The sequence below is a fragment of the Salvelinus sp. IW2-2015 genome, linkage group LG17 (genome assembly GCF_002910315.2).
Source record: "Salvelinus sp. IW2-2015 linkage group LG17, ASM291031v2, whole genome shotgun sequence".
Classification (NCBI taxonomy): Eukaryota; Metazoa; Chordata; class Actinopteri; order Salmoniformes; family Salmonidae; genus Salvelinus; species Salvelinus sp. IW2-2015.
This window is the reverse complement of record NC_036857.1, coordinates 31,281,862-31,309,286: the sequence shown is the minus strand read 5'-3', so window position 1 is coordinate 31,309,286 and position 27,425 is coordinate 31,281,862. Positions and strand designations below refer to the sequence as shown.

At 41.9% G+C, this 27,425-nt stretch overlaps 1 protein-coding gene across 3 annotated transcripts in view; it reads left to right on the top strand.

The window, feature by feature from the left end:
- Positions 1 to 20,335, top strand: part of LOC111976759 (plexin-B1-like) — a 61,076-nt gene extending 40,741 nt beyond the window's left edge. For 2 of the 3 annotated variants that reach the window (XM_024005857.2, XM_070448097.1), the window contains 14 exons: positions 638 to 855; positions 1,004 to 1,182; positions 1,316 to 1,382; positions 1,484 to 1,630; positions 1,803 to 1,971; positions 2,205 to 2,308; positions 2,441 to 2,525; positions 2,718 to 2,890; positions 3,016 to 3,176; positions 10,523 to 10,670; positions 10,873 to 10,937; positions 15,049 to 15,124; positions 15,261 to 15,335; positions 15,446 to 20,335. In XM_024005857.2, coding sequence (XP_023861625.1) covers positions 638 to 855; positions 1,004 to 1,182; positions 1,316 to 1,382; positions 1,484 to 1,630; positions 1,803 to 1,971; positions 2,205 to 2,308; positions 2,441 to 2,525; positions 2,718 to 2,890; positions 3,016 to 3,176; positions 10,523 to 10,670; positions 10,873 to 10,937; positions 15,049 to 15,124; positions 15,261 to 15,335; positions 15,446 to 15,550 — 1,772 coding nt within the window. In that variant the 3' untranslated portion in view covers positions 15,551 to 20,335. Of the gene's footprint in view, positions 1 to 637; positions 856 to 1,003; positions 1,183 to 1,315; positions 1,383 to 1,483; positions 1,631 to 1,802; positions 1,972 to 2,204; positions 2,309 to 2,440; positions 2,526 to 2,717; positions 2,891 to 3,015; positions 3,177 to 10,522; positions 10,671 to 10,872; positions 10,938 to 15,048; positions 15,125 to 15,260; positions 15,336 to 15,445 lie in introns of those variants that run through there. The other variant, XM_070448098.1, reaches the window with a different exon arrangement.
- Positions 20,336 to 27,425: the final 7,090 nt, after the last annotated feature.

The window sequence follows — 27,425 nt, the reverse complement described above, 5'->3', positions numbered from 1 at the left end:
TAAACAGCCACCACTAACATTTAGTGGCCGCTGCCAACATACTGACTCAACTCCAGCCACTTTAATAATGGGAATTGATGGAAATTATGTAAAATGTATCACTAGCCACTTTAAACAATGCCACTTAATATAATGTTTACATACCCTACATTACTCATCTCATATGTATATACTGTACTGTATATCATCCACTGCATCTTGCCATCATTATGTAATACATGTATCACTAGCCACTTTAAACTATGCCACTTTATGTTTACATACCCTACATTACTCATCTCATATGTATATACTGTACTCTATACATCTACTTGCATGCTTGCTATGCCGTTCTGTACCATCACTCATTCATATATCTTTATGTACATATTCTTTATCCCTTTACACTTGTGTGTATAAGGTAGTAGTTGTGGAATTGTTAGGTTAGATTACTTGTTGGTTATTACTGCATTGTCGGAACTAGAAGCACAAGCATTTCGCTACACTCGCATTAACATCTGCTAACCATGTGTATGTGACAAATAAATTTGATTTGATTTGAAATAAGTAAGGTTTTTCAGGTGTAGGTTATATATGATTTTGCTAAAAAGATTCTCACGATCTCAATGTGGTCTATTTTCCTCCCTCCTCTGTGTAGACCTGATGACTGAGATGATGGACTGTTCAAGTGACCTGGTGGGTTCTGGTATTCCCTTCCTGGACTACAAGGCGTATGCAGAGCGCATTTTCTTCCCTGGCCACCGGGAGTCGCCACTGAGGCGAGATTTGGATGTGCCGGAGTGCCGTAGACAGACGGTGGAGCAGGGACTAGTTCAACTGTCCAACCTCCTCAACAGCAAACTATTTCTCACCAAGGTAACCTTAACCAAGTCTGAAGAAGTGAACTTGACCTACCGTACCTCTCAATACCATTCAGACTATAAAACGTCAGCGGTAATATATAATGCATGCACGTTATGCTTCACTTTCACTGTTTTGACCCCTTTGTGCCACTCTCTCCCAGTTCATCCACACCCTGGAGGTGCAGCGGACCTTCTCTCCTCGGGACCGGGCCTACGTGGCCTCACTTCTCACCGTGGCCTTGCATGGGAAGCTGGAGTACTTCACTGACATCCTCAAGACTCTGCTAAATGACCTGGTGGTGCAGTACGTGGCCAAGAACCCCAAACTCATGCTCCGAAGGTGAGGGGGGCTGATCAGTATGTGTTCTCATCAGTCTTGGGTAATGGCAGGCTTCTTCCTGTGTCTTTTTAAAGTCTCTTGTGGTTTACTTATCCGTGTCGGACACATTCACGTGGAACATGTTCTGTTTCAGAACTGAATCGGTGGTCGAGAAGCTCCTGACCAACTGGATGTCCATCTGTCTGTTCACCTTCCTGAGGGTGAGTAGCTCAGCCTGCCCTCTCCCCATTCACCCCCCCCCTGTGTCTCCTCACTAAAGAGACAGTTGAAGAAACATGTCCCGTCTGTGCTGTGTTATTAGGACACTGCAGGGGAGTCCTTCTACATGCTGTTTAGAGCCATTAAACACCAGGTGGACAAAGGACCGGTGGACGCTGTGACAGGAAAGGCCAAGTACACACTCAACGACAACAGGCTGCTCCGCGAGGACATAGAGTACAAAACCTTGGTGAGAGCACAGCACACACAAAGCCTGATGTCCCTTTACCATAAATACACATCTACATTCAGGCTTTGTTTATCATTATAAAGCCGGGGCTGGAATAAAGGAGCTGTGCAACATGGTGAAGTAGTCACATTTTTTTGTGTCGTGATTTAATTAACTACCATTAACCTTCCAGACGCTGAATGTCCTCATGCCAGCGACAGGCAACGGTGGCGAGCCCCAGACCGCTCCTGCCAAGGTGCTGGACTGTGACACCATAACCCAGGTGAAGGAGAAGGTTCTGGAGCAGGCATGGAAGGGGATGTCCTTCTCCCAGAGGCCCCACACAGACTCTCTCCACCTGGGTGAGCCTCCACTACAGCTCTCTGTCATTCACTGTTCAATCTGAAAAGGTGACATCTTTGTCCATTCTGGCATGCCAGGTAGAAATGAAGCCAAAGAACATTTATCCAAGTTAATGGGCGTACTATAAACCTGAGACACCCTAGAATTGACAAAGCCAACAGAATCCTTCCTTGGTCATCAGTTATAATCAACTCTTTTGGTAGCTAATCTTTTGTATTGTGTCCTTGATCAGAGTGGCGTGCGGGCATGGCTGGTCACCTGATCCTGTCAGACGAGGACTTGACGTCGGTGGTGCAGGGCTCCTGGAAACGCCTCAACACCCTGCAGCATTACAAGGTCAGAAACGGCAGGCCACACATCCCATCCATCCCTATCCCCTTTAACTAGAATTACTAACTACATGACTGTGAAGTATGTTTTTGGTTGACTTTGTTCATTTGATTTAATGATTTTACAAATGGTCTGCAGGTTCCGGATGGAGCCACTGTTGCACTGGTACCCCGGAACTCCAAACACATCCACAATGACAACCATGACTACTTTCCTGGAGAGAGTTGAGTCTCAACTAATCTATGGCACTTAAGTGCAGCATGGTCATAGGATATTGTTCAGCATCCATACAATATTGCTACCAAATTTGGACAATGCACAAGAGCTGCATTTGAAACATAAACATAAAGATATAACTTATACACTGTACCTAGACTATATCAGAGATGTCTGACCGTGTGTGTCCCTCTATCAGAGACGCCCATGTTGGACGATGGGGACGAGGGAGGTGTGAAGCTCTGGCACCTGGTGAAAGCCAATGAGGAGCCAGACCTGCCCAAACACAGGCGTGGCAGTCTGAGAGAGAGGGAGAGAGAGAGGGCCAAGGCCATCCCCGAGATCTACCTCACACGCCTACTCTCCATGAAGGTGCCAGAACGCACATGCACAACACAACGCAACAAACAAGCAGACACACACACACACACACAGTATGTGTAATATTTACACTTGTGCATATATTTATTCCCATATCTTCCTACTCTCTCTCCCAGGGCACACTGCAGAAGTTTGTGGATGACTTGTTCACAGTGATCCTGAGCACTAACCAGCCAGTTCCCATGGCTGTCAAGTACTTCTTTGACCTGCTGGATGAGCAGGCTCTGCAGCACAACATTACAGACCCTGAGACCATCCACATCTGGAAGACTAACAGGTAACTCAGTACTACTACTACTACTGGCTCATTTGCTTTTGAACACCAAAGTGTTTCCTGTCCTTTGTAATTACAGTAACCAATACAGACCTGGGCTCGTTTTTTTATACCAATATCAAATCATTTCTGGGTAACAATTAAGTACCTTACTGTAATCGATTTCCATTGAAATGGGCAAAAATAGCTTTTTAACAAAACTATTTCTCAAGCAAGAATTTTGCTAGGACTGTCTGGCCCTTACCAAAATGTACCATGGTAGTACAATAAAAAAATTCCATGGTACTATCATTGAAAAGGGCATTTTCACCAGTACCATGGTATTTTCCTGCCATGGTAGTGAACAAAAAAACATGGTACCAAAGTATTGTTTTTCATTGTACTACCATGGAACAAAAATGTACTGTGGTAGTACAATGAAAAAAAGCCATGTTTTTGTGCTAGCAGCATGTGAACCATGAAAGCATGGTAGTTGTTTACAACGTATTATCATGATGGTAAAGTGACCAAAAATGTAGTAATTTATGGTACTCACATAATGCAACAATTACTTCTCGCTCTGCAGTGGCAAAGCGTAGGCCTAGTGTACCCTCTTAAACCCCTTTAGCTCATAGCGAAAAACCACATCACACATGATCTAGTAGTGTACCATCTTAAACCTTCTGATATGGTATTGTAAGAAGAATGGAGGGGTAGTGGTGGGGAGTCGACTCCAAAATAATTGCTTCCTCAACTCCTTCCCCGTCAGCTCCCATTTTCCTCGAATCCTAAGATTCCGTTTTTTTGCAACGAGTCTGAGTAGTTACATTACAGCCGTATTCTAAAATTGATTAAATTGATGTTTTTTCCCCTCAATCTACACATAATACCCCATAATGACAAAGCAAAAGCAGGTTTTTAGAAATTTGTGCAAATGTATTAAACATAAAAATAAATCACATTTACTTAACCTGTCTCACTCCCCCGTTCTGCTAGCGGAACTCCTCCCACATTCCACTGAAAAGGCAGAGCGGGAAATTCAAAAAAAAATGTTTTTGAAATATTTAACTTTCACACATTAACAAGTCCAATACAGCTAATGAAAGATACACATCTTGTTAATCCAGCCAACATGTCCGATTTTTTTAAATTGTTTTACAGGGAAAACACAATATATATTTATGTTAGCTCACCAACAAATAGAAGACATTTTTCACAGCACAGGAGCATGCACAAATCAACCAAACTAACCTAGAACAAACCAAAGAACCAAGAAACAACTTAATCAGATGACAGTCTTATAACATGTTATACAATAAATCGATGTTTTGTTCGAAAAATGTGCATATTTCAGGTATAAATCATAGTTTACATTGGGGCTACAATCAGAAATTGCACCGAAAGCAGCCAGAATAATTACAGACACCAACGTGACATACCGAAATACTCATCTAAAAACATTTCTGAAAAATACATGGTGTATAGCAAATTAAAGACAAAGATCTTGTGATATAGCCAATATTCCCGATTTTTAAAATGTTTTACAGCGAAACACCACCTATATTTTGTAGCTCACCACCAAATACAAAAGACAGACAGACATTTTTCACAGCACCGGTAGCATGCAGCTAGCATGCACAAAGCAACTAACTAACCTAGAACCAACTAACTAACTAGAAACAACTCCCTCAGATGACAGTCCTATAACATGTTACACAATAAATCATATGTTTTGTTCGAAAAATGTGCATATTTTTAGCTATAAATCAGTTTTACATTACTGCTACCAGCATAGCCACCATCATAGCTCAGTCAGAAATCGCACGGGAGTACCAGAGAAAATACAGACACCAACGTCAACTACTAATTACACATCATAAAAATTCAGAAACAATATATGGTGGATAGTTAATGAAAGACAAATATCTTGTGAATATAGCCAATATTTCCGATTTTTGAAGTGTTTTACAGCGAAAACACAATATATCGTTATATTAGCTTACTACAATAGCTAGCACACACGCAGCATTGATTCTAGTTCAAACAGTGAGCGATAGCACAGTTCGACAGATATATGAAAAAGCATCCAAATTGGGTCTTATCTTTGTTGATCTTCCATCAGAATGTTCTCCAAGGGGTCCTTTTTTCAGAACCGACTTTTATTTGGATCCAGAACGAACGTTTTCCTCTCGAATTAGCAGCACACTGGCAGTGCGGTGCTAACTTCTCATTCTTGAACCAATTTCTTGCGACGCATCACCTCTAAAGTCAGAATAAATTTCAATAATATAATGAAACTATATTGAAAAAACATACTTTAGGATGAATATGTGACATGTATCAAATAAAATCGAAGCTGGAGACATATTCACCTTTTAACGAGGGCTTTCCAGGAGCCGAGCCAGGTCCAACTTCGCGCCCAGGAAAAAAAAAATGGCGCTCCTGTCACTCCAAGAGGTTGTGTTCAATCCCAGGACGAGATAATCAAGTCATTTTTCTCTCACTTCGCATGACACCCAGGGGAAGGCGTATGACGTGTTTCTACAGTCATTAGTGACATGCCCTTTTATAGACAAGCTCTTGAAGAGAGACTTCGCTTTTGGAAATCTCACTTCCGGTTAGGAAATGGTCTGTAAAAAGAGTTCTGTTTCACTTAGAGAAATAATTCAAACGTTTTTAGAAACTAGAGACTGTTTTCTATCCAATAGTAATAATAATATGCATATTGTACGAGCAAGAATTGAGTACGAGGCCGTTTAAATATCATACGATTTTCCCCAAAAGTGAAAATAGCACCCCCTGGTCCTCATCAGGTTTAAGTATTCAGACCCTTTACTCAGTACGTTGAAGCACCTTTGGCAGCCTCGAGTCTTCTTGAGTATGACGCTTGGCACACCTGTATTTGGGGAGTTTCTCCAATTCCTCTCTGCAGKGCCTCTCAAACTCTGTCAGGTTGGATGGGGAGCATTGCTGGACAGCTATTTTCAGGTCTATCCAGAGGTGATTGATCGGTTCAAGTCTGGGCTCTGGCTGGGCCACTCAAGGACATTCAGAGACTTGTCCCGAAGCCACTCCTGCYTTGTCTTGGTTGTGTGCTTAGGGTCGTCGTCCTGTTGGAAGGTGAACCTTCGCCCCAGTCTGAGGTCCGGAGCGTTCTGGAGCAGGTTTTCTTTGAGATTCTCTCTGTACTTCGCTCCGTTCATCTTTCCCTCGATCCAGACCAGTCTCCCAGTCCCTGCCACTGAAAAACATCCCCACAGCATGATGTTGCCACCACCATGCTTCACCGTAAGGATGGTGCCAGGTTTCCTCCAGACGTGTCGCTTGGCATTCAGGCCAAAGAGTTCAATCTTGGTTTCATCAGACCAGAGAATGTTGTTTCTCATGGTCAGAGTCCTTAGGTGCCTTTTGGCAAACTCTAAGCGGGCTGTCATGTGCCTTTTACTGAGGAGTGGCTTCCACCTGGCCATTCTACCATGAAGGCCTGATTGGGGGAGCGCTGCAGAGATGGTTGTCCTTCTGGAAGGTTATCCCATCTTCAGAGGACTTCACAGAGGAACTCTAGAGCTCTGTCACGATTGGGTTCTTGGTCACCTCCCTGACCAAGGCCCTTCTCCCCTGATTYCTCAGTTCAGCTCTAGGAGTCTTGGCGGTTCCAAACTTCTTCCATTTAAGAATGGAGGCCACTGTGTTCTTGGGGAACCTCAATGCTGCAGACATTTTTTGGTACCCTTCCCCAGATCTGCGCCTCGACACAATCCTGTCTCGGGGCTCTACAGACAATTCCTTCGACATCATGGCTTGGTTCTTTGCTCTGACATGCACTGTCAACTGTGGAACCTTATATAGACAGGTGTGTGCTTTTCCAAATCATGTCAAATCTATTGGATTCAGCACAGGTGGACTCATATCAAGTTGTAGACACATCTCAAGGATGATCAATGGAAACAGGATACACCTGAGTTCAATTTCGAGTCTCATAGCAAAAGTTCTGAATTCTTTGTTCTGTTTTTAATAAATGTGCAAAAATGTCTAAAAACCTGTTTTCGCTCTGTCAATATGGGGTGTTATGTGGAGAATGAGAAATGTTAATTTTTTAAATCAATTTTAGAATAAAAAAACGTAACCTATAGGCCCAAGACCCCTGGAACACGGTTGGAGAGCCCATAGCCTGCAGAGACATGAAATATATGTTKTTTTAAGTCTGGTCATTGCTCAATTTGTTTGAATATGGTAGACGTCCTTCCTAATAACAATACCCCATATCCTGATGATTTGAGCTGCTTTTAAACAGTATTTGCACRTGACTGTTTATGGATGAGAAAGTGAACTTGGCATTTCCAAAAAGTTTAGRGGTGATGCTGCTTTGTGATCGATTGCCTAGGACAGGGCTCTCCAACCCTGTTTGTGGAGAGCTACCATCCTGTAGGTTTACACTCCAACCCTAATCTAGCGCATCCAATTCAATAATTATCTGGTTGATGATAAACTGAATCAGGTTAGTTACAACTGGGTTGGAGTGAAAACCTACAGCAAAGTAGCTCTCCGGGAACAGGGTTGGAGAGCCCTGACCTAGGACATCAACAGCCAGCCAGGGTTTAATTAAATAAGCTATAGGCAATACTTTTTGTTGCACATTTAGGCCTAATTAAACTGATGCATTTGGCGATGTTCAACTTCAATTTACTGGCACTATGACGGATGGCTTAGCTATACTCATTGATAGCCTAATATACAGTGGGGCAAAAAAGTATTTAGTCAGCCACCAATTGTGCAAGTTCTCCCACTTAAAAAGATGAGAGAGACCTGTAATGTTCATCATAGGTACACTTCAACTATGACAGACAAAATGAGGGGGAAAAAATCCAGAAAATCACATTGTAGGATTTTTTATGAATTTATTTGCAAATTATGGTGGAAAATAAGTATTTGGTCACCTACAAACAAGCAAGATTTCTGGCTCTCACAGACCTGGTAACTTCTCTTTAAGAGGCTCCTCTGTCCTCCACTCGTTACCTGTATTAATGGCACCTGTTTAAACTTGTTATCAGTATAAAAGACACCTGTCCACAACCTCAAACAGTCACACTCCAAACTCCACTATGGCAAGACCAAAGAGCTGTCAAAGGACACCAGAAACAAAATTATAGACCTGCAGCAGGCTGGGAAGACTGAATCTGCAATAGGTAAGCAGCTTGGTTTGAAGAAATCAACTGTGGGAGCAATTATTGGGAAATGGAAGACATACAAGACCACTGATACTCTCCCTCTATCTGGGCTCCACGCAAAGTCTCACCCCGTGGGGTCAAAATGATCACAAGAACGGTGAGCAAAAATCCCAGAACCACACGGGGGGATCTAGTGAATGACCTGCAGAGAGCTGGGACCAAAGTAACAAAGCCTACCATCAGTAACACACTACGCCGCAGGGACTCAAATCCTGCAGTGCCAGACGTGTCCCCCTGCTTAAGCCAGTACATGTCCAGGCCCGTCTGAAGTTTGCTAAGAGGCATTTGGATGATCCAGAAGAAGATTGAGAGAATGTCATATGGTCAGATGAAACCAAAATATAACTTTTTTTGTAAAAACTCAACTCGTCGTGTTTGGAGGACAAAGAATGCTGAGTTGCATCCAAAGAACACCATACCTACTGTGAAGGATGGGGGTGGAAACATCATGCTTTGGGGCAGTTTTTCTGCAAAGGGACCAGGACGACTGATCCGTGTAAAGGAAAGAATGAATGGGGCCATGTATCGTGAGATTTTCCATCAGCAAGGGCATTGAAGATGAAACATGGCTGGGTCTTTCAGCATGACAATGATCCCAAACACACCGCCCGGGCAACGAAGGAGTGGCTTCGTAAGAAGCATTTCAAGGTCCTGGAGTGGCCCTAAGCCAGTCTCCAGATCTCAACCCCATAGAAAATCTTTGGAGGGAGTTGAAAGTGCGTGTTGAAAGTGCGCTAAATAGGCTAAGCCTAAATGGATTAAATTGCCTAAATAAACTAGTACATTTCATAGATAAACTCCCCTTGTGATAGTGTGGTGCAATGACAGAATGACGCAATTTACCACCATCTGTCACCATCTACCACAAATTGTCGCGGCATAAGCTCAAAACTTTTAATTGAGCAACCACTGTAGTTAACTCCAAACGTGGTTATAGCGTTGACTGCATGCTGACAGTGAATTCAGAGACAGTCAGTGGCTAACTACACTACAAACATACTTTTGCCAGACCCCGTGAAGCAATTGTAATGAGTCTACCACAACATACTAAACAGTTTCCTGATTAGCATGGGGTAGTCTGTGTTTAATTTCATTGTGTATTAGAAATGCAGTTTGAGATCATTTGTGTGCAGATTTCGCCAGTGGTTGAATGGGGAATTGGGCTTCCCGGGAAAATGTTGTCTGAGGTTGAAACAGTAACCAACGGAGCTTAGCGAAGGGTCAATTGTTGAGGAATTGTACTTACGAACTATCTTGTGAACTTATTTTTTCTCAAAGGCCCAGTGCAGTCAACACTGAGGTTGGAATAATACTGTAAAATTGTGCAAATTATGATAATGCCCTTTTAGTATACGGTAAATTAGCTAATAGACCAATAAGAAAGAGTTCCAAACCTCTCTGCCAATAACAGCTATTAATCAGTTTTCCCCCTCTCCACTCAGACCATTCCCAGACAGTCCTAGCAAAGTTCTTGCAAGAAAAATCACAGTAAGGTACTTAATAGTTACCCAGAAATGATTTGATATTGAAATAAAAATGGCTACATTGGGGCCTCCCGAGTTGGCGCAGCGGTCTGAGGCATGGCATTGCAGTGCTAGAGGCGTCACTACAGACCGAATTGGCCCAGCATCATCTGGGTTAGGGGAGGGTTTGGCCAGCCGGGATGTCCTTTCCCATCGCGCCCTAGCGACTCCTATTGGCGGGCCGGGTGCATGCATGCTGACTTCGGTTGCCAGTTGTACGTTGTTCCCTCCGACACATTGGTGCGGTTGGCTTCCGGGTTAAGCTAGCAGTGTCAAGAAGCAGTGCAGCTTTGCAGGGTCATGTTTCGGAGGACGCATGGCTCTCGACCTTCGCCTCTCCCGAATTCTTACTGGAGTTGCAGCGATGGGACAAGACTGCAACTACCAATTTGGATATCACGAAATTCGGGAGAAAAAGGGGTAAAAAGTACAACAACGAAAAATTTAAGAAATTAAAAATAAATAAATCCAATGTAGCCGTGTTTATTTTTTAAAAATGTTTTACATTTTTTGTGTAGTGTTTTGGGAATCTGGGCCCATGGCTTTGTCATTGAATAGACTTAAGTTATTTCTGCATTTTATATGGTGCGACTTGTTTGTTGATTTGTTTTCCCACCAGTTTACCCCTGAGGTTCTGGATCAACATCTTGAAGAACCCCCAGTTCATCTTTGATGTTCAGGCATCAGACCATGTGGATGCTGTGCTGTCTGTCATAGCCCAGACCTTCATGGACTCATGTACCATCGCAGAGCACAAGCTGGGCAGGGTGAGCCAAACACAGGGAGAGGAGACATTACAGATGATGCTAAGGGGGTACGGAAGGTCTAGCAGAAATTAAGGGAGAGTAGAGATGCCAGGGGTTTTGAAAGAAAGAATACTAGATGGAGAATGAGAGCATGCAAGTTCTCAACATTCGTGTAACCATACTGTGTTTTGAGTATAACATGTAAATGTTTTCCCCCCTCTAGGACTCTCCTATCAACAAGTTGCTCTATGCCAGAGATATCCCACGGTACAAGCAGATGGTAGAGAGGTGAGAATACACCAGGCTCTTGCCCTCCTGATTGGCAGAGCAGAGAGGGCACCGCCACTGTATCAGTGCCATGCAGCGGCCACACTGAGCCTGCAGGGCTTCTTCTATGGAGAGTCTGTCTGGCAGCACGCTGCACACACCATTGCTGTAGCTATACACTATGGTTGAGGAAACTCAGTCATACGAATTCTACTGAACAGTCTTGGCCAAAGGTTTTGAGAATGACACAAATATTAATTTCCACAAAGTTTGCTGCTTCAGTGTTTTTAGATATTTTTGTCAGACGTTACTATGGAATACTGAAGTATAATTACAAGCATTTCATAAGTGTCAAAGGCTTTTATTGACAATTACATGAAGTTGATGCAAAGAGTCAATATTTGCAGTGTTGACCCTTCTTTTTCAAGGCCTCTGCAATCCGCCCTGGCATGCTGTCAATTAACTTCTTCTGGGCCACATCCCGACTGATGGCAGCCCATTCTTGCATAATCAATGCTTGCAGTTTGTCAGAATTTGTGGGTTTTTGTTTGTCTACCCGCCTTTTGAGGATTGAGCACAAGTTCTCAATGGGATTAAGGTCTGGGGAGTTTCCTGGCCATGGACCCAAAATATCAATGTTTTGTTCCCCGAGCCACTTAGTTATCACTTTTGCCTTATGGCAAGGTGCTCCATCATGCTGGAAAAGGCATTGTTCGTCACCAAACTGTTCCTGGATGGTTGGAAGAAGTTGCTCTCGGAGGATATGTTGGTACCATTCTTTATTCATGGCTGTGTTCTTAGGAAAACTTGTGAGTGAGCTACTCCCTTGGCTGAGAAGCAACCCCACACATGAATGGTCTCAGGATGCTTTACTGTTGGCATGACACAGGACTCTGATGGTAGAGCTCACCTTGTCTTCTCCGGACAAGCTTTTTTCCAGATTCCCCAAACAATCGGAAAGGGGATTCATCAGAGAAAATGACTTTACCCCAGTCCTCAGCAGTCCAATCTCTGTACCTTTTGCAGAATATCAGTCTGTCCCTGATGTTTTTCCTGGAGAGAAGTGGCTTCTTTGCTGCCCTTCTTGACACCAGGCCATCCTCCAAAAGTCTTTGCCTCACTGTGCGTGCAGATGCACTCACACCTGCCTGCTGCCATTCCTGAGCAAGCTCTGTACTGGTGGTGCCCCGATCCTGCAGCTGAATCGACTTTAGGAGACGGTCCTGGCGCTTGCTGGACTTTCTTGGGCGCCCTGAAGCCTCCTTCACAACAATTGAACAGCTATCCTTGAAGTTCTTGATGATCCGATAAATGGTTGATTTAGGTGCAATCTTACTGGCAGCAATATCCTTGCCTGGGAAGCCCTTTTTATGCAAAGCAATGATGATGGCACGTGTTTCCTTGCAGGTAACCATGGTTGACAGAGGAAGAACAATGATTCCAAGCACTACCCTCCTTTTGAAGCTTCCAGTCTGTTATTCAAACTCAATCAGCATGACAGAGTGATTTCCAGCCTTGTCCTCGTCAACACTCACACCTGTGTTAATGAGAGAATCACTGACATGATATCAGCTGGTCCTTTTGTGGCAGGGCTGAAATGCAGTGGAAATGTTTTGGGGGGGATTCAGTTCATTTGCAGGGCAAATAGGGACTTTGCAATTCATCTGATCACTTTTCATAACATTCTGGAGTATATGCAAATTGCCATCACACAAACTGAGGCAGCAGACTTTGTGAAAATGTATATTTGTGTCATTCTCAAAACTTTTGGCCACGACTAGTCATTAGCATGTAATGGATTCGTTTAACCATTTATTAGAAAAGATTAACAATACATTAGGTATTGGGGATTGGCTCTGCTCCTTCAGGGTAGCTCTATTCCAGAGCAAAGCTTCAATATACAGTCAGGTCCATAAATATTTGGACATTGACCAAGTTATTATTTTAGCTGTCTACCAGAGCATATTGGATTTGAAATTAAATAATGAATATGAGCTGAAAGTGCAGACTTTGAGCTGTAATTTGAGGGTATTTACATCCAAATTGGGTGAACGGTGTAGGAATTACAGAACTTTTTATATATGGTCCCCCCGTTTTTAAGGGACCAAAAGTAATTGGACAATTGGCTGATCGGCTATTCCATGTCTTCTGTTATTCCCTCATTAGTTAATTTACAAGTAAGCAGATAAAAGTTCTAGAGTTGATTTTCAAGTGTGGCATTTACATTTGGAATCTGTTGCTGTTAACCCTCAATATGAAGTCCAAAGAGCTGTCACTGCCAGTGAAGCAAGCCATCATTAAGCTGAAGAATCAAAACAAACCCATCAGAGAGCAAAAACATTAGGTGTGGCCAAATCAACCATTTGGTACATTCTTAACAAGAAAGAACCCACTGGTGAGCTCAGAAACACCAAAAGGCCCGGAAGACCACTGAAAACAACTGTGGTGGATGACAGAAGAATTCTTTCCCTGGTGAAGAAAAACCCATTCACAACAGTTGGCCAGATCAAGAACACCCTCCAGGAGGTAAGCGTATCTGTGTCAAAGTCAACATTCAAGAGAAGACTTCACCAGAGTAAATACAGACGGTTTACCACAAGATGTAAACCATTGGTAAGCCTCAAAAACAGGAAGACCAGATTAGAGTTTGCCAAACAACATCTAAAAAAGCCTGTACAGTTCTGGAACAACATCCTATGGACAGATGAGACAAAGATCAACTTGTACCAGAATGAAGAGAAGAGTATGGAGAAACGAAGGAAATGCTCATGATCCGAAACGTACCACCTCATCTGTGAAGCATGGTGGAGGTAGTGTTATGGCGTGGGAATGCATGGCTGCCAATGGAACTGCTTCCCTTGTATTTATTGATGATGTGACTGCTGACAAAAGCAGCAGGATTAATTAAGTGTTTGGGGCTATATTATCTGCTCAGATTCAGCCAAATGCTTCAAAACTCATTGGACGGCGCATCACAGTGCAGATGGACAACGACCCGAACCATACTGCGAAAGCAACCCAATACTTTTATATAGTCCAAGAAGTGGAATGTTCTGCAATGGCCAAGTAAATCACGTGACCAGAATCCAATTGAACATGCATTTCACTTGCTGAAGGCAAAACGCCCCAAGAACAAGCAGGAACTGAAGACCGCTGCAGTAAAGGCCTGGCAGAGCATCACCAGGGAAGAAACCCAGCATCTGGTGATGTCTATGGGTTCCAAACTTCAGGCAGTCATTGACTGAAAGATTTACAACCAAGTATTAAAACTCACAATTTAATTTATGATTGTTAGTTTGTCCAATTAGTTTTGAGACCCTAAAATTGGGGGGACCACATAAAAAGTAGTGTAATTCCTACACTGTTCACCCGATTTTGGAAATAAATACCCTCATATTAAAGCTGAAAGTCTGCGCTTTCAGCTCGTTGTTTCCCTTCAAGTCCATTGTGGTGGCGTACAGAGCCAAAATGATAACTTGGTCAGTGTCAAAATATTTATGGACTTKCTGTATAATAAAATAACTACAGGCAGTGAACACAGTATTCTATACATCTCCCCCTGCAGGAAGGAAAATGGAACCAAACAGGTGGAGGCTGGGGTGGTGGTGGTTAGCAAGAACAAGCAAACACATACTAGCAGTAGCATAAAGTGGCAGAGGATGTGTGAGCGGAACCTGGTCAGTTTAAATAGACCGCCATATTAAGTGTTAGCATCTGATCTGCACCAATCTCAGATAGGTTAGCATTTTTCGTCATGAATCTTGTTCTGGAGGCAACTCTGCAGTGGTCATTAGCTGACACAGCCACAAAGTCATAAAATCTGATTTTAAACCTAACCCCACTGCTAACCCTAATGCCTAACCTTTAAATTAAGCACATTTTTTGTTTTCATGAATTATTACAATATAGCTGGCTCCATCTAGCGGAAATCACTCAGATCTGCCTCCAGGACAAGATTAATCCCAATAAACATCAACTTGCCAATCTTAGCTGATGCATATACCTGGGTTTCACTTCTGAACCGGCTTCGCTTTATGGATGAGTGGTGTATGAGTGTATAGCATATGGATTTTATGACGGGTGCACAAATCTCAGATTTCCATTCCATCTCTCTTTCCTTCTCTCTTTTCAGATACTATGCTGACATCAGGCAGACCATTTCTGCCAGTGACCAGGAAATGAATTCTGCTCTTGCAGAACTGTCTCGAGTGTGTTACATWAAAAAAATTAAACACTGTGGTGCATGTTTTGACATTTTCTGCTGTAGGCCTTTTCCGTTTAATCTTTGGTTAAGCACTTAGAAGTTATGAACCAAAGTTTTAGTATTTCCACCTTTTTTTACAGAATTATGCTGGTGAGGTGAACTACCTTGTAGCCCTGCATGAGCTGTACAAGTACATCAACAAGTACTATGATCAGGTGAGTCCAACATTTCTATCCATTGGTTTTTGAGGCCCATACTTGTAATTTCTATTTGATGTTAAGCTAGTTGATGAACTTAACCTGTTATTGGTATTGTCTCCTCCCAGATCATCACTGCTCTAGAGGAGGACCCTACAGCTCAGAAGATGCAGCTGGGCTACAGGCTCCAGCAGATTGCGGCTGCCGTGGAAAATAAAGTCACTGACCTATGATAACAGAGTGGCCCTGAGACGGGACAGGCCGAGACCCTGAGGAAAAGACACCTGCTGAGAGGAGTAGTCCGAAAGGAAAAGAATGTGTGAAAAGGAAAAAGACCTTGTGCATACAGGGTGTGATTTCCCTCTCTTTTTGGCAGACTGAAGGAAGTAAAGAAGGTTGAGGGGCACTCAGTGGTGCCCTTCTCTTTTTGCCATATCTGTGTAGAGTTACTGTGCGTAGATTCTCCTGACAAGCTGCACAGGAGATTTCCATAGCGACCTGACTACATTTACCCACTGCTACTCAGTGTGTACATACATAGACATTATCCTGAGTAAATGAGCAAAGCCCTGTTGAACTCTCTGGACTGCTGCAGAGTTTCTGCAACACAAACAACGTCTTACTGGGATGAAATGGATGGATAAAGTTCATTGAATAGCACTTATTGCATTGATGCTATTGTCATTGACTTGCTAATGCCTTCTGTTTCCCTGAATCACATTTTCAAAGTCTTACTTTACTGGTATAACTATCCTTTGCAGACAATGTGTGCGGTAGTATTGTCTTCACTCATCCTTTTCACTCCCCATCAATGTTTTTGTCGATCCACAAAGTTTTTCTGCTTCATGTAGTTGGACACTAAAGAACAGACTGCTTTCAATACATTGTGAAAATGTTAGGTACTCCATGTGCTGACTTTTATGGTCACCCAGCTTTGACATTCTCTATGATTTGAATGTTCCCTTCCAAAATCGTGTATGATGTACAAGTAATTTTAGTGCATTTCTGATGGTAATTCTATGGTTCCCTATAACTAGCAGAGAAATCTCAGCTAGTTAATGTTCAATCTGCAGAATGTTCCTTCTCTTAGCAGTGTGCGAGACTTCACTACACATTATCTTTCAATGGCAGACTAGAAGGTGCTCTCAAAAAGGTGTATTTTGTGAGCAGCCGGAGCTAGTAACCAAACACAACAATTCACAGAACTGAATGTGATCGAACAGTTTGTTTTAGAAAATGGCTGGTTATGTGACCAATATGACATTTTCTGTCAACAATGTGGGATGCAATGACTAACAAGCAACACCTGTTTGCAGGTTTTTCCGTCACGGATTATTTGAACAAATCACAATTTAGCAGGGTGTGTGTCTTTTGAATTTCAGAAGGGTGGGGAGATGACATTTGTCCCTCTGACTTAAAAGAAACTTGCAGAGAAAGGGGGGTGGAGCTAACGTTCTGCTTCCGCTCCTCATTCTAGTATCTTTTCTCATACATATCCCCCCCAGAACTTGAGAGTATCTGACGCAATTACGTAAGATTTTAGTTCTGGGTATCCGAGATTAGTATAGTTGTAAAGGTTGAGCGAAAGGAGTTTGAGATTGGCAATATATATTGTTTATCTCATAAAACTTGCAGCATGACATGTTTTTAGTCTCAACAATGAATCCTTTAGCCCAAGGCCTCATCACTGACCTTTTTTATGACTGAAATTAAACGGTAGCCCTATTGTTTGCTTTTCACTAATACAACATTTTAACCCTCAAGCTACTGACTGGAGTCATTTTGACCCCATAGGTATATTTATCATAGCCCAAAGGTGGTTTATTAAAATCTTCAAATTTCTAATGACTTGTTCTTAACAAATCTAAATCCATGGTTTTAGTGTTTCTGTATCAATATGGGGGTCATTCCACCAATTCGATGCCTTTTTGGATGTGTAATTTGGTTGGATTTTTTGTTGTTTTCACCTCATTTTAACATTCTGTCATAAAAAGCACATGTTCAACTTAATAAAAAACGTGTTTTCGCWTCTCAATAGGTTCAATCAAAAATTACTATAGTAAGTGCCTATTAAGTGCCAAATAAAGTGACCTGGTTGACGATTTAACCTTAAATCAGCCATAACTCTCCTTGTGACAGGGGGAATGGAAGCTTGTGTGCAACAGGGAGGGGCAATTTGAGTGCAAGCTTCAACATTTTTTAAAAATATTAAAACATTTCTAGCCTGTTTATCTATGGGTAACAGGGTTCACATGTTATGCTCGACCCATTCCGTTTCCCACCAGAAAATGGCCAAAAAGAGTAGAACCATCTCACCTGTTTTTACACTAATTTCATTATCAGATGTTCAATGTTTCTTTTGAAACATTGAGTTCACATAACAGCGTTCACCTTAAAATTAGGGAGTTTTTTATTTTTTTTTACCTTAAAATTAATCACTAAATAAATAATTTAAATAAATACTTTTCAGAAATTACTTTGTCAAGGCAACGAAATAACCAGGGCTACACAATCATGTGAGAACTTTTATAGAAGTCACAGATGATGCACAGAGGGACATGTCAAAATGCTGAATTTTGGCACATTAGCAAGTCTTTATATAACAAATATGCTTTATTGAATTGTGCATGTGATCTATATTAAAAGGGCACTTCATTGAATATAACAGGCTTTTAAAATTCATTTTTGGCGCAAAAATTTGACTTAAAATGTCAAAAGGACGCAGAAGGTACTAATTTTGTGGAACAACCCATGGACTATTCAGAAATTCAATTCCTTTTGGGATCGTTTTGACCCTAGCCAAAAACACTTAATTTTGTCTATAGTAATTTGATTTAAAAAATGACTTTTTATTTGAATCTAGGTTTCTCTAGAGACAAATACAAGTTATCCATAGGGTGGAGGGTGACCTGTATCAGTGATTTTGATCCAATACAGATCCTCTGCAGAGATACAGCTCCCCATGTAACTTACTTGCCTAACATTGTACTTTTCTTTACCACGTATCGTATGACTGTACTACAAAACCAAAATGACCTTGTGCATATAAAAATCTGACAACGGTGTACAAAGTTTGCCAGTGGTATAAATACTTGATAGAACTGCAATAGAGAACTCCGATACACTCCATCTACATAGAGAGCTGTATTGGTATGTATTCTCTGAAAAGTTGTTATTCTAGGGCAAATCCCACAAAAAGTATTTATTTGAATCCAGGTTTCTCTGGAGACATAATATTAAGTTATACGTATCATCAGAGGGTGGAGGGGGACCTGTATGAGTGATTTTAACCAAATAGACCGATCACCTGCAGAGATGGAGCAGCTTATGGACTCGCCTATGGTTATAAATCAAATCAGTCACATTTTATTTGTCACATGCTTTTTAGGCAACAGGTGTGGACTAACAGTGAAATGCTCACTTACGGGTCCTTTTCCAACAATGCAGTTAAAGATTTGTTTTTAAATAGACACAAGGAATAAATACACAGTGAATAACTAAGTAAAAATAAAGAGTAGTGGTAGCTGCAGTGTGTGTGTGTGGGGGGGGTCAGTGTCATTGTGTGTGCATAGACAGTGCAAGAGAGTTGGTAAAAATAAAGGGTAAATGCAGAAAGTCCGGGTAGCCATTTTAATTAGGTATGTAGCAGTCTTATGACTTGGGGGTATAAGATGTTCCGGGTACTTTTGGTTCCAGACTTGGTGCATTGTTACTGCTTGCCGTGCGTGCTGTAGCAAAGAGAACAGTCTGTGGCATGGGTTGCTGGAGTCTTTGACTATTGTTTGGGCCTTCCTCTGACACCGCCTGGTATAGAGGTCCTGGATGGCTATAACTAGATATGACTGTGTACAAAATCTAAATTTACCTTAGATATATGCCAATTTGCAGTCAAAACGGCTCAGAACAGTCTGTCGGTCGTATTAATACCTGGTAAAACTGTAATACGGAAACCCACTACCCTCTAAAATGAACACACAGTGCTGTGTATTCTCTACGGTAAATGTTACATAAATTCCTATATTCTAAGGGTGCAAGCAACTTGTGATATTTTGGATGCTATACCATTTGTTTTGAGGTGTCTTTGGGCATGCTTTTTGCCATAGCCTCCTGTCATAGAAACGTTTATATTTTAGTTTTTACAGAATATGCAAATTAACTCTAATTTAGCTAAAATAAGTCTGTTTTGGTCTCTTTTTTCCCCAGATTACATTAATTACATGTCTAAAGTTTTAATAAGAAATATGTTGATATTTTGCTATGACTGTTGCTTTTTCAAATATAGTTTCTTCTTGGGGTAACAAGGAACCCAGATGGTAATCGATGTATGAAAAGATTTTGGTAGCTTGAGGGTTAAAATATTTTTAGGTTTTAAAATTGTATTTATTTATTTATTTTCCTGTCTGGTTGGCTGCTGGTTCGTTATCTATTTACGAAGACCAAATAATCAATGGAATTACAATGAAATCCATTGTTTGAAAGTGAGATCCGATTTCATGCAAACGCCTGTCATATTCTTCTTTGGTACTGATGACATGGTCCACAATGAATGAATTACACTGTTCTTTTTTTTATTTATTTTTTTATAAATGCAGTAGAAGCTTTATGTAGGCCTATACTGGTCATGTTTTGACTTTTGACCCTTTGATTTGTGTGTTTGTGGGTTGGGTAAGGGTATACTTTACAAAAAATCTGAGTATCAAAATTACGACTCGCATTACATTCTGGGACTACTGCTTTTTGACATGTCAGTTTTTACATACATTTTTAGATGTCAAGCTATAATAAGGGAATATCTGTTTGTTAGTAATGTAGAGCAAGTTATGTTGGCGATTTAAAGTACATTTTTGTCATCTCTTGCCATGGACATAGCAAAAGCAATCATTGTTTGTTTTCCTTGCTAAATTCAAACATTATTTGGATTTCCTTGTAAATACTTGAATGATTTGTAAGTAAGCCTACCATTTAGCTTTCTCTAACTGTTTGATAGGTGTGATGCAATAAAATAGTCCAAATGTCAATGTAATTTGTGGTTTTGTATTTAAAGTGATCATTATAGAAATTTGCTGCCAGTTTAGGGCTTTGAGAGTACCTCTGTTGTGCCCTCCATCAACTGCACTACAGCAAGACCCTTTAAACTGAAGTTAAGCCTACCCTATATGGAGCTGCAGGTAGCCTAGTGGTTAGAGCGTTGGGGCAGTAACCGAAAGTTTGCTTGTTAAAATCCCCAAGCCGTCAAGGTGAAAATCTGTCGATCTGCACTTGAGCAAGACACTTAACCCTAATTGCTCCAGGGTTGCCGTCAATAATGGCTGATCCCTGGCCGTGACCCCACTCTCCGAGGGTGTCTCAGGATAGGCAGAAAATATATTTCCATTTCACACCTTACAATCATACAGGTTACCCACTTGTACATGCAGTGAAACAGGACTTTTGGGGGCCCCCCCACCTCGCGACAAAACATTTTAGAGGCCCCCCTCTTGACGGTGGAGAGAAATTAAAGTTCACTTCCTGCACTTAAAAAAATGTTGCCATGGGGCGTAGAGAACTTGCTTTAAAATCGTACAATTTTCTTAAATTCTACACATTTTGCCATGGGTTGGAGAGAATTTTTTGCTGTTTGATAGCCAAATTCCTGCAATTCTACACGTTTTGTATTGACTTACGCCATGTTATGATAGCCTGAGTGAGAATGACAAACAAAATTAACTGCATGCTTTCCCGAGTTGTAGTGGGAGGACCACGCAACATATCACTGCATGACTCCAAGCTTATAAACAGGTTTCCACCGCCATATCTCGCATAATTCATTTTACAGACACAAAAAGATCCCACCTTTTCTATTATTATTATTTGGTCGGGGGCACTAAGAGACCACTTATGTCGCTTATGCCTGGATCCGGCCCTGTGTAGAGGTGCTGACTTATGAAGAGTAAACTGTATCATTAAAAGCATCTTCACATCATTAAGGTCCAATTTGTCTGACACAGATTTACCATTGAACATGCGTATTTGTCCAGGAGCTGGCATAATCTAAATCCGGGAAAGTGGCTCACACAGTGACTTTTTAATGAAGGGAACCACATTGTACTTGACTCAAAATGTGAATTGTGTTGCTTCATGTTGGCAGATGGTTTACAGTAAATGGTGTTTTTCCAATAATTTTCAGATTGCTCTATTTGTTATGCTGTACCCTCCAGCCAATCATTCTGTTGCTGAAGCCAAGGTATTGTGAGATATTTACAGTATGCCTGTCTGGTGACTGGTGTGATGAAGAGGTTTAAGAGGAGCTCATAAAACCCAGATAGCCTAGGCAGAAAGTCCTCAGTGCCATGTGCTTCACTCCCCTCTAACAAGGGCCAGGAGGTTGTGTGTTCAAAAGCGGAAACAGTGTCACGTCAAATGAATGCAAGTCAGTGAGGTTGTGCTAATGAAGACCTTGGTGTTTAGAGGGGAAGGTTGGTGGGTCAAATAAGTCAGTGGGGCCTGGCCTGTTGTACTCCCTGCTCGTGTCTATGAGAAGTAACCGAGTTTCTCTCTAGTTGCCGTACCATGTTTGGATTTAGTCCAGTAGCATTTGTAGTACAGTTACAGTAGCTGTGGCAGCACATCTAAAGATAAGTGATCATTAAAAAAAACGTGCTTTTGCAATAGGCTTACAGAAAAGTGAGATACATTAACCATATGTTTATTGCACTTTATTAAGTTTTAGACCGTAGCTATAGTGTAGCCTCCCAAGGTTTACAGGGAACATTTGAATTCCTACCAAGTACTGAGGATCACTCCCCTGTCTTTATGGGAGCTTAACATTTATCTCCGTTTCAGTTCATCTTTTAACATGGCTAGTAAAAAGGTGTATGCGATACCTATGATATCCAACTTATGTTTTATATGCATCCCCTTCTGACCCAGTTTTCAAACTCTCCTCATCACGTTTGCGTCTCAGTCAAAAAAAAGCTACAGCTGAGCCCCTGTGGGTCTGCTACTCGTGGTACCACACATTGGAACAGCAGCACTAATGGCTAACTGAGGCTTTACAGCTTATGCTGTGCCAAGATTAGGCCGTAATTCACTCAGGCCATAAATGGAGGCCAAAACTGTGGTAGCTGGAATTATAGACTGAATAGGAGGTGAATTATGTTTGCAGTAGAACAAGAATATTCAGCCTAAAGAAAATTCACCCAGGGTAACAGAATGAAACAAAGAGGTTATGATGACCCCTCAAACAAATGTGTCTAGCACTAGAAGGATGTTTGCCCAGTTAGGAAAATTATTCCTGGGCAACTGTAGGCCACATACTTTGTGTTTTTCTGGCCCAGTATAAGCCTGGGTCCCCAGCCCAAGTCTGGTGCACATACTGCATCACCGTTAGATTAAAAAAAGAGAGGCACAGATCTGGCACACACACTGATAAACTACAAATGCGTGGCCCAGCTGGTGTTTGTCCAAACCTTGCTGCCTGCCTCTCCAACCTGTGCAACAATGTTGCATATATTTTTTTTGCAATCTCCACTGTGCCATAGAGAATGAACTTGTCTGGGTGAGACTGACAGCTTCTCTGAGCCAGGCAAATTCATTTATCAGGATCATTATAATGGATCTATCCAAAGAAATGGCAATAGAAACGAATGTGGAACTAACAAGAATGCACATAGTTTGCTGTCATTTCAGCTGCTTGTGTGCCATATTTAGTTGGCTAGATAGCAAAGGAGGAGCTAACCAGCATAGCAACATCATTTGCTTGGAATGGACCAGTCCACTTGGCTGGCAACCATGCCAATAGAACGGACGACCAGCCTGTTTGGCTAGCAACTTCAGAATCTCATGACTGGCTTTTGCCCGGACTCTGCTTTATGTCAGGGCCTAAGAACAGCCCTTTACGACCATGATCCACTAACCTTGATAATTTGGACAGTGTAAAGAAATTGTATTAGATACTGGTAACTTGTTTTTAACCACTTCTCAGCACAAGCTATACTTGACACAACATGCACCCATCCCCACTACTTTGTCAGACCCACACACACACTCCCCTCCCCCATGAATAGGGCCCTGTGAAAACAAACGCACATGCAGGATGCCTTTGGATGAGACTAGGACAAAGAACTGTGTGAAAAGCAATGGAATGTCGACATCAGGCCCGGACAGGACTACCACGACCAGATCGACCAATCGGAAGGCCAGACTACAAGATCAACTTACTTTGCTTGTTGCCTATATATCTGTATGAACTGTTTAGAGGTCTCTCTTCCGACGATTCCATACGAGTCAGACAGAAGGAGCCGTGCTGCACGATTTACTAAGATATCTTTACATGTGAATAAACGGCCCTATTATATAATTATCCACCTCGTCCTATGTTCTACCTTGATCTCTGTCCTCAGTAAACGTTTTACTAAAAAACTTGGTAAGCAGAGGATGGTTGTTAAAACCTTTGAATTCGGTCCATAGAAAGTTGAAGAGACAGGAGGCGAGTGGGAGAAAGTTCTAGAAGGAGGGGTGATCTGTCCAGGAGATATCGCGATTCAAATCACCCAGGAAACTGATCAGAGAGTCCGAAACTTTAAGGTAAGCAGAAGCCTGTTTAATCAAATTCTGTATATTGTATTATAGTCAATATTAAATTGAGATCAGGAGTACTGGAGTGAGTATGAATTACGGTTTAATTTATGTAAATTGTTTAGAATCTAAGGCATTGTGTAAAGTATCTAAGTAATAATAGGTAAAGACTTGTTCACATGTCTGGCACTAGTCGATATGTTGATCGACTAGATATACAGTGAGGAATAGCTTTATAACGATTCATATAGTCGGGCATAACTGAAGTAGTCAGTAGGGGTTACGTGAAGAATCCATTAATTTTGATCGACTAGATGTACAGGGGGAAAGCTTTATAACGATTCATATAGTCGGGCCATAACTGATAAGTGATCAGCTAGGGGTTACCGTGAAGAATCCATAATTTTGATCGACTAGATGTACAGTGGGGAATAAGCTTTATAACGATTCATATAGTCGGGCCATAACTGATAAGTGATCAGCTAGGGGTTACCGTGAGGAATCCATAATTAAAAGATGAGATCCAAATAGTCGGACAGTAGTTGAATTGGCAATCAGCTAGGTGTTACCGTGAGGAATCTAATGTGATATTGTATGTTCAAGTTGTGTTAGCGAAATTAATGGTAGAAGGTATTAAACCTGAAACTCTCCAAATCAATGTGGGTGATTGAGCGTTCCACGAGGCCGATTGCTACTGATTAGCCATATGCTAAATTGAGGCTGTGTGAAAGTGACCGCCGAGTCAAAATGGGTGGGCTGTTGTGAAGCTATTTTGTGCTAATAAGTTGACTTGATTTTTTCCCTCTCGTGCTGCTGGGTTTGCCTTAAGMACTAGAATTAATTAAATAATTATTCTAGAAGCGCTAGGATACACTAATATATTGTCCCAAAAGGACACGTTTGAAATACTTTGGGAAAYTATTTAATTAATTAGTTGAATATTGTGATAATYATATTTTTTGAGAAAAATGAGTCCTAGAATTAATTAAATAATTATTCTAGAAACGCTTGAATTTACTAACATATTGTTCCAAAAGGATATTGCCGAAATACTTTGGCAAAGTATTTAATTAATCGAAAAAGTGAAAACCAATAATAACTTTTGGAAAATAGTTCCTAAAATCTTTATTCCAATTATTTTAGGAGCGCTTGAATATACTAATATATGGTTCCAAAAGGATATAGCTGAAATATTGTTGAAAAAAAAAAAAAAAACTAAAATATATAGAATAGATCCAGATATAGCTTAATTACAAAATGGCCACGACCACCGTCCCCAAACACAAATTCAATGAACACTTAGATCAGAGAATGAAAGACAGAGCAGGGGGGAAAATACAGTATAAAATAGTTAAAAAAGTGTGGGAAGAAGTGAGGCTAAAATGGACGCAGGCAGGTTACCTTAGTGGGGCGGCCCCATCAAAAGGGCAACTCCTCACTATGGAGAAAGAATTAGAGGAAGTAGTGAAGGAAGGGATAGAAAGTGAAGTTGAAAGGAATAAGAACCACWTATTCACAAAGGAAGGTACAAAACATAGGGAGAAAGCAGAGGCAGAACTAAAAATAGGCATGTGGGCAATTGAAGAAATCAGAAGACCACTCCCTTACAGGAAACCTGACATGATGGGGGTGGTCACTGGAGCCCCAACTGACACCAAAGAGGGCATGTCCAACAATAATGACGCCCCACCTACCACCACAGCAGCCCCATCGGCCCCAACCCATCTCAGGGGCACTGTGGGGTTAATGGCACTTCCCCAGGCTCAGTTCAACTCCCATGTGCATCACCACATCACCCAATACAACAAGGATAAGGGAGGGCGGAAACACAAGTCCAGTCCCTACAGGTACAACTTTGAAACTGCAACTGAAAGAGGCTCAGAAGGGGGAGAAACCCAAGAAACAGATGGTGGCTGAAGACCAACAACAAATCTCACAAATTATTGAAAAAACGTTTCCCGAATGATACAGCAACAACAACTACCCATCTTCACCCAGCAGGGACCACCTATACACCCACCCCAGGAGCAGCCATTCCAACTGCCGTATGCCTACCCGCTTCAGCCATACCCTTCGTCGGAACCACCACTACAACCCTACTACCCACTACCACAATCAAACTATTCACCCACATGGGACAGCCCAGAGTACTCTGGATCTTATGGAAGCTGTCATAATTGTAAACAAGCTGGGCACATGGTGCGACAGTGTCCGCACCCAATAACCCCGGCCCAAAGCCAGTTTCTGCCAATAGGGGACGAGATACGCCCCTAGACCAAGAGGGGGAGTCAGGCCAATGATGTATCAACCACGTGCGGCCCTTCAACCCGCATACAACCACCCGAATCTAGACCCAAATCAGCAGCCACCTCCTCCTTTCCAGGCATGTCTGACGAATATGCCCCATGGCCCTGAAGCTGGCCACCACTAACCTACACTCATCATTTACCTGAACTACTGAAGCATCAAAGGCTTTTGCACTCTTGAAAACAGATCATTAAGTGGCAGCAGCCTTAACAGCACCTGACTAAAAAAAAAAAAAGTTCCATCTGGATGTTTCTGAAAAAGAAAGATTTACATCATCCATCCTTTTCCAGAACCAAGAGGGGGAGAGTAGAGTGTTGATGTATCACTCCTCCAAACTGGACCACATTGAAGTAGGACAAACCACATGCTCCAGGTATGTGGCTGAAGTGGCAAAAGCTATTGGGAAAAACAGCTCATCTGGTAATGTGCCATCCATTGGAAATCCACACCCACCATGGAGTTGCAGCATCTGATGTGCAAAGAATTCACGTTCAGCACTGTTTAAAAAATAAATAAATAATAATAAATATAAAAAAATCAAAATAACCTTTGTAATGGTAGACAGGTTTTCCAAATGGGTCGAGGAATACCAAACGCACGTAGGGATGCCAGGTCAGTCATTAAGTGGCTGCAGACTGAACTCATACCAAGGTATGAGTTCCAAGGCAAATCCGATCCGACAAACGGGTCCCATTTCAGTAACCAACACCTGAGACAGGTGAGGAAAGATTGGGTATTGTGCACAAGTTTGGGTTAGTGTACAGGCCACAATCTCAAAAGCCTCGTGAAACGCGCCAATCAAATGTATGTGCAGGTTTGAAGTTGATTTGGTTGAAGCGCCTGCCCTGGCATTGATGCCATGAGAGCCTCGCCAGGTGCAGGCACCCATCTCTCTCCTCATGGATAATGACTGGTAGGATCATGCTTGGTCCACCGAGGGAGGAGGTCACATGCCCGCCCTTGATGTACAACAAATTGTAATGTCTGCATAATTGACGGAACTTTCTGCAGCTCTCTCCAAACAGATTCACAAGGTCCAAGAAGGGGAGCTGACGAGAGATCCGCACCACGGAAGTAAAAATTTGTGACTGGGTGGGGTTAAAGTCCACAAGAGAAAGTGGCTAGAACCCAGGTGGACTGGACCGTACGAAGTGAGGGAGGTTACTTCACACTCAGTCCAGGTCAAAGGTAAATCAGGCGCACCTTGGCACCACCTCACACATTGCACTCCAGCCCTAATCCCTT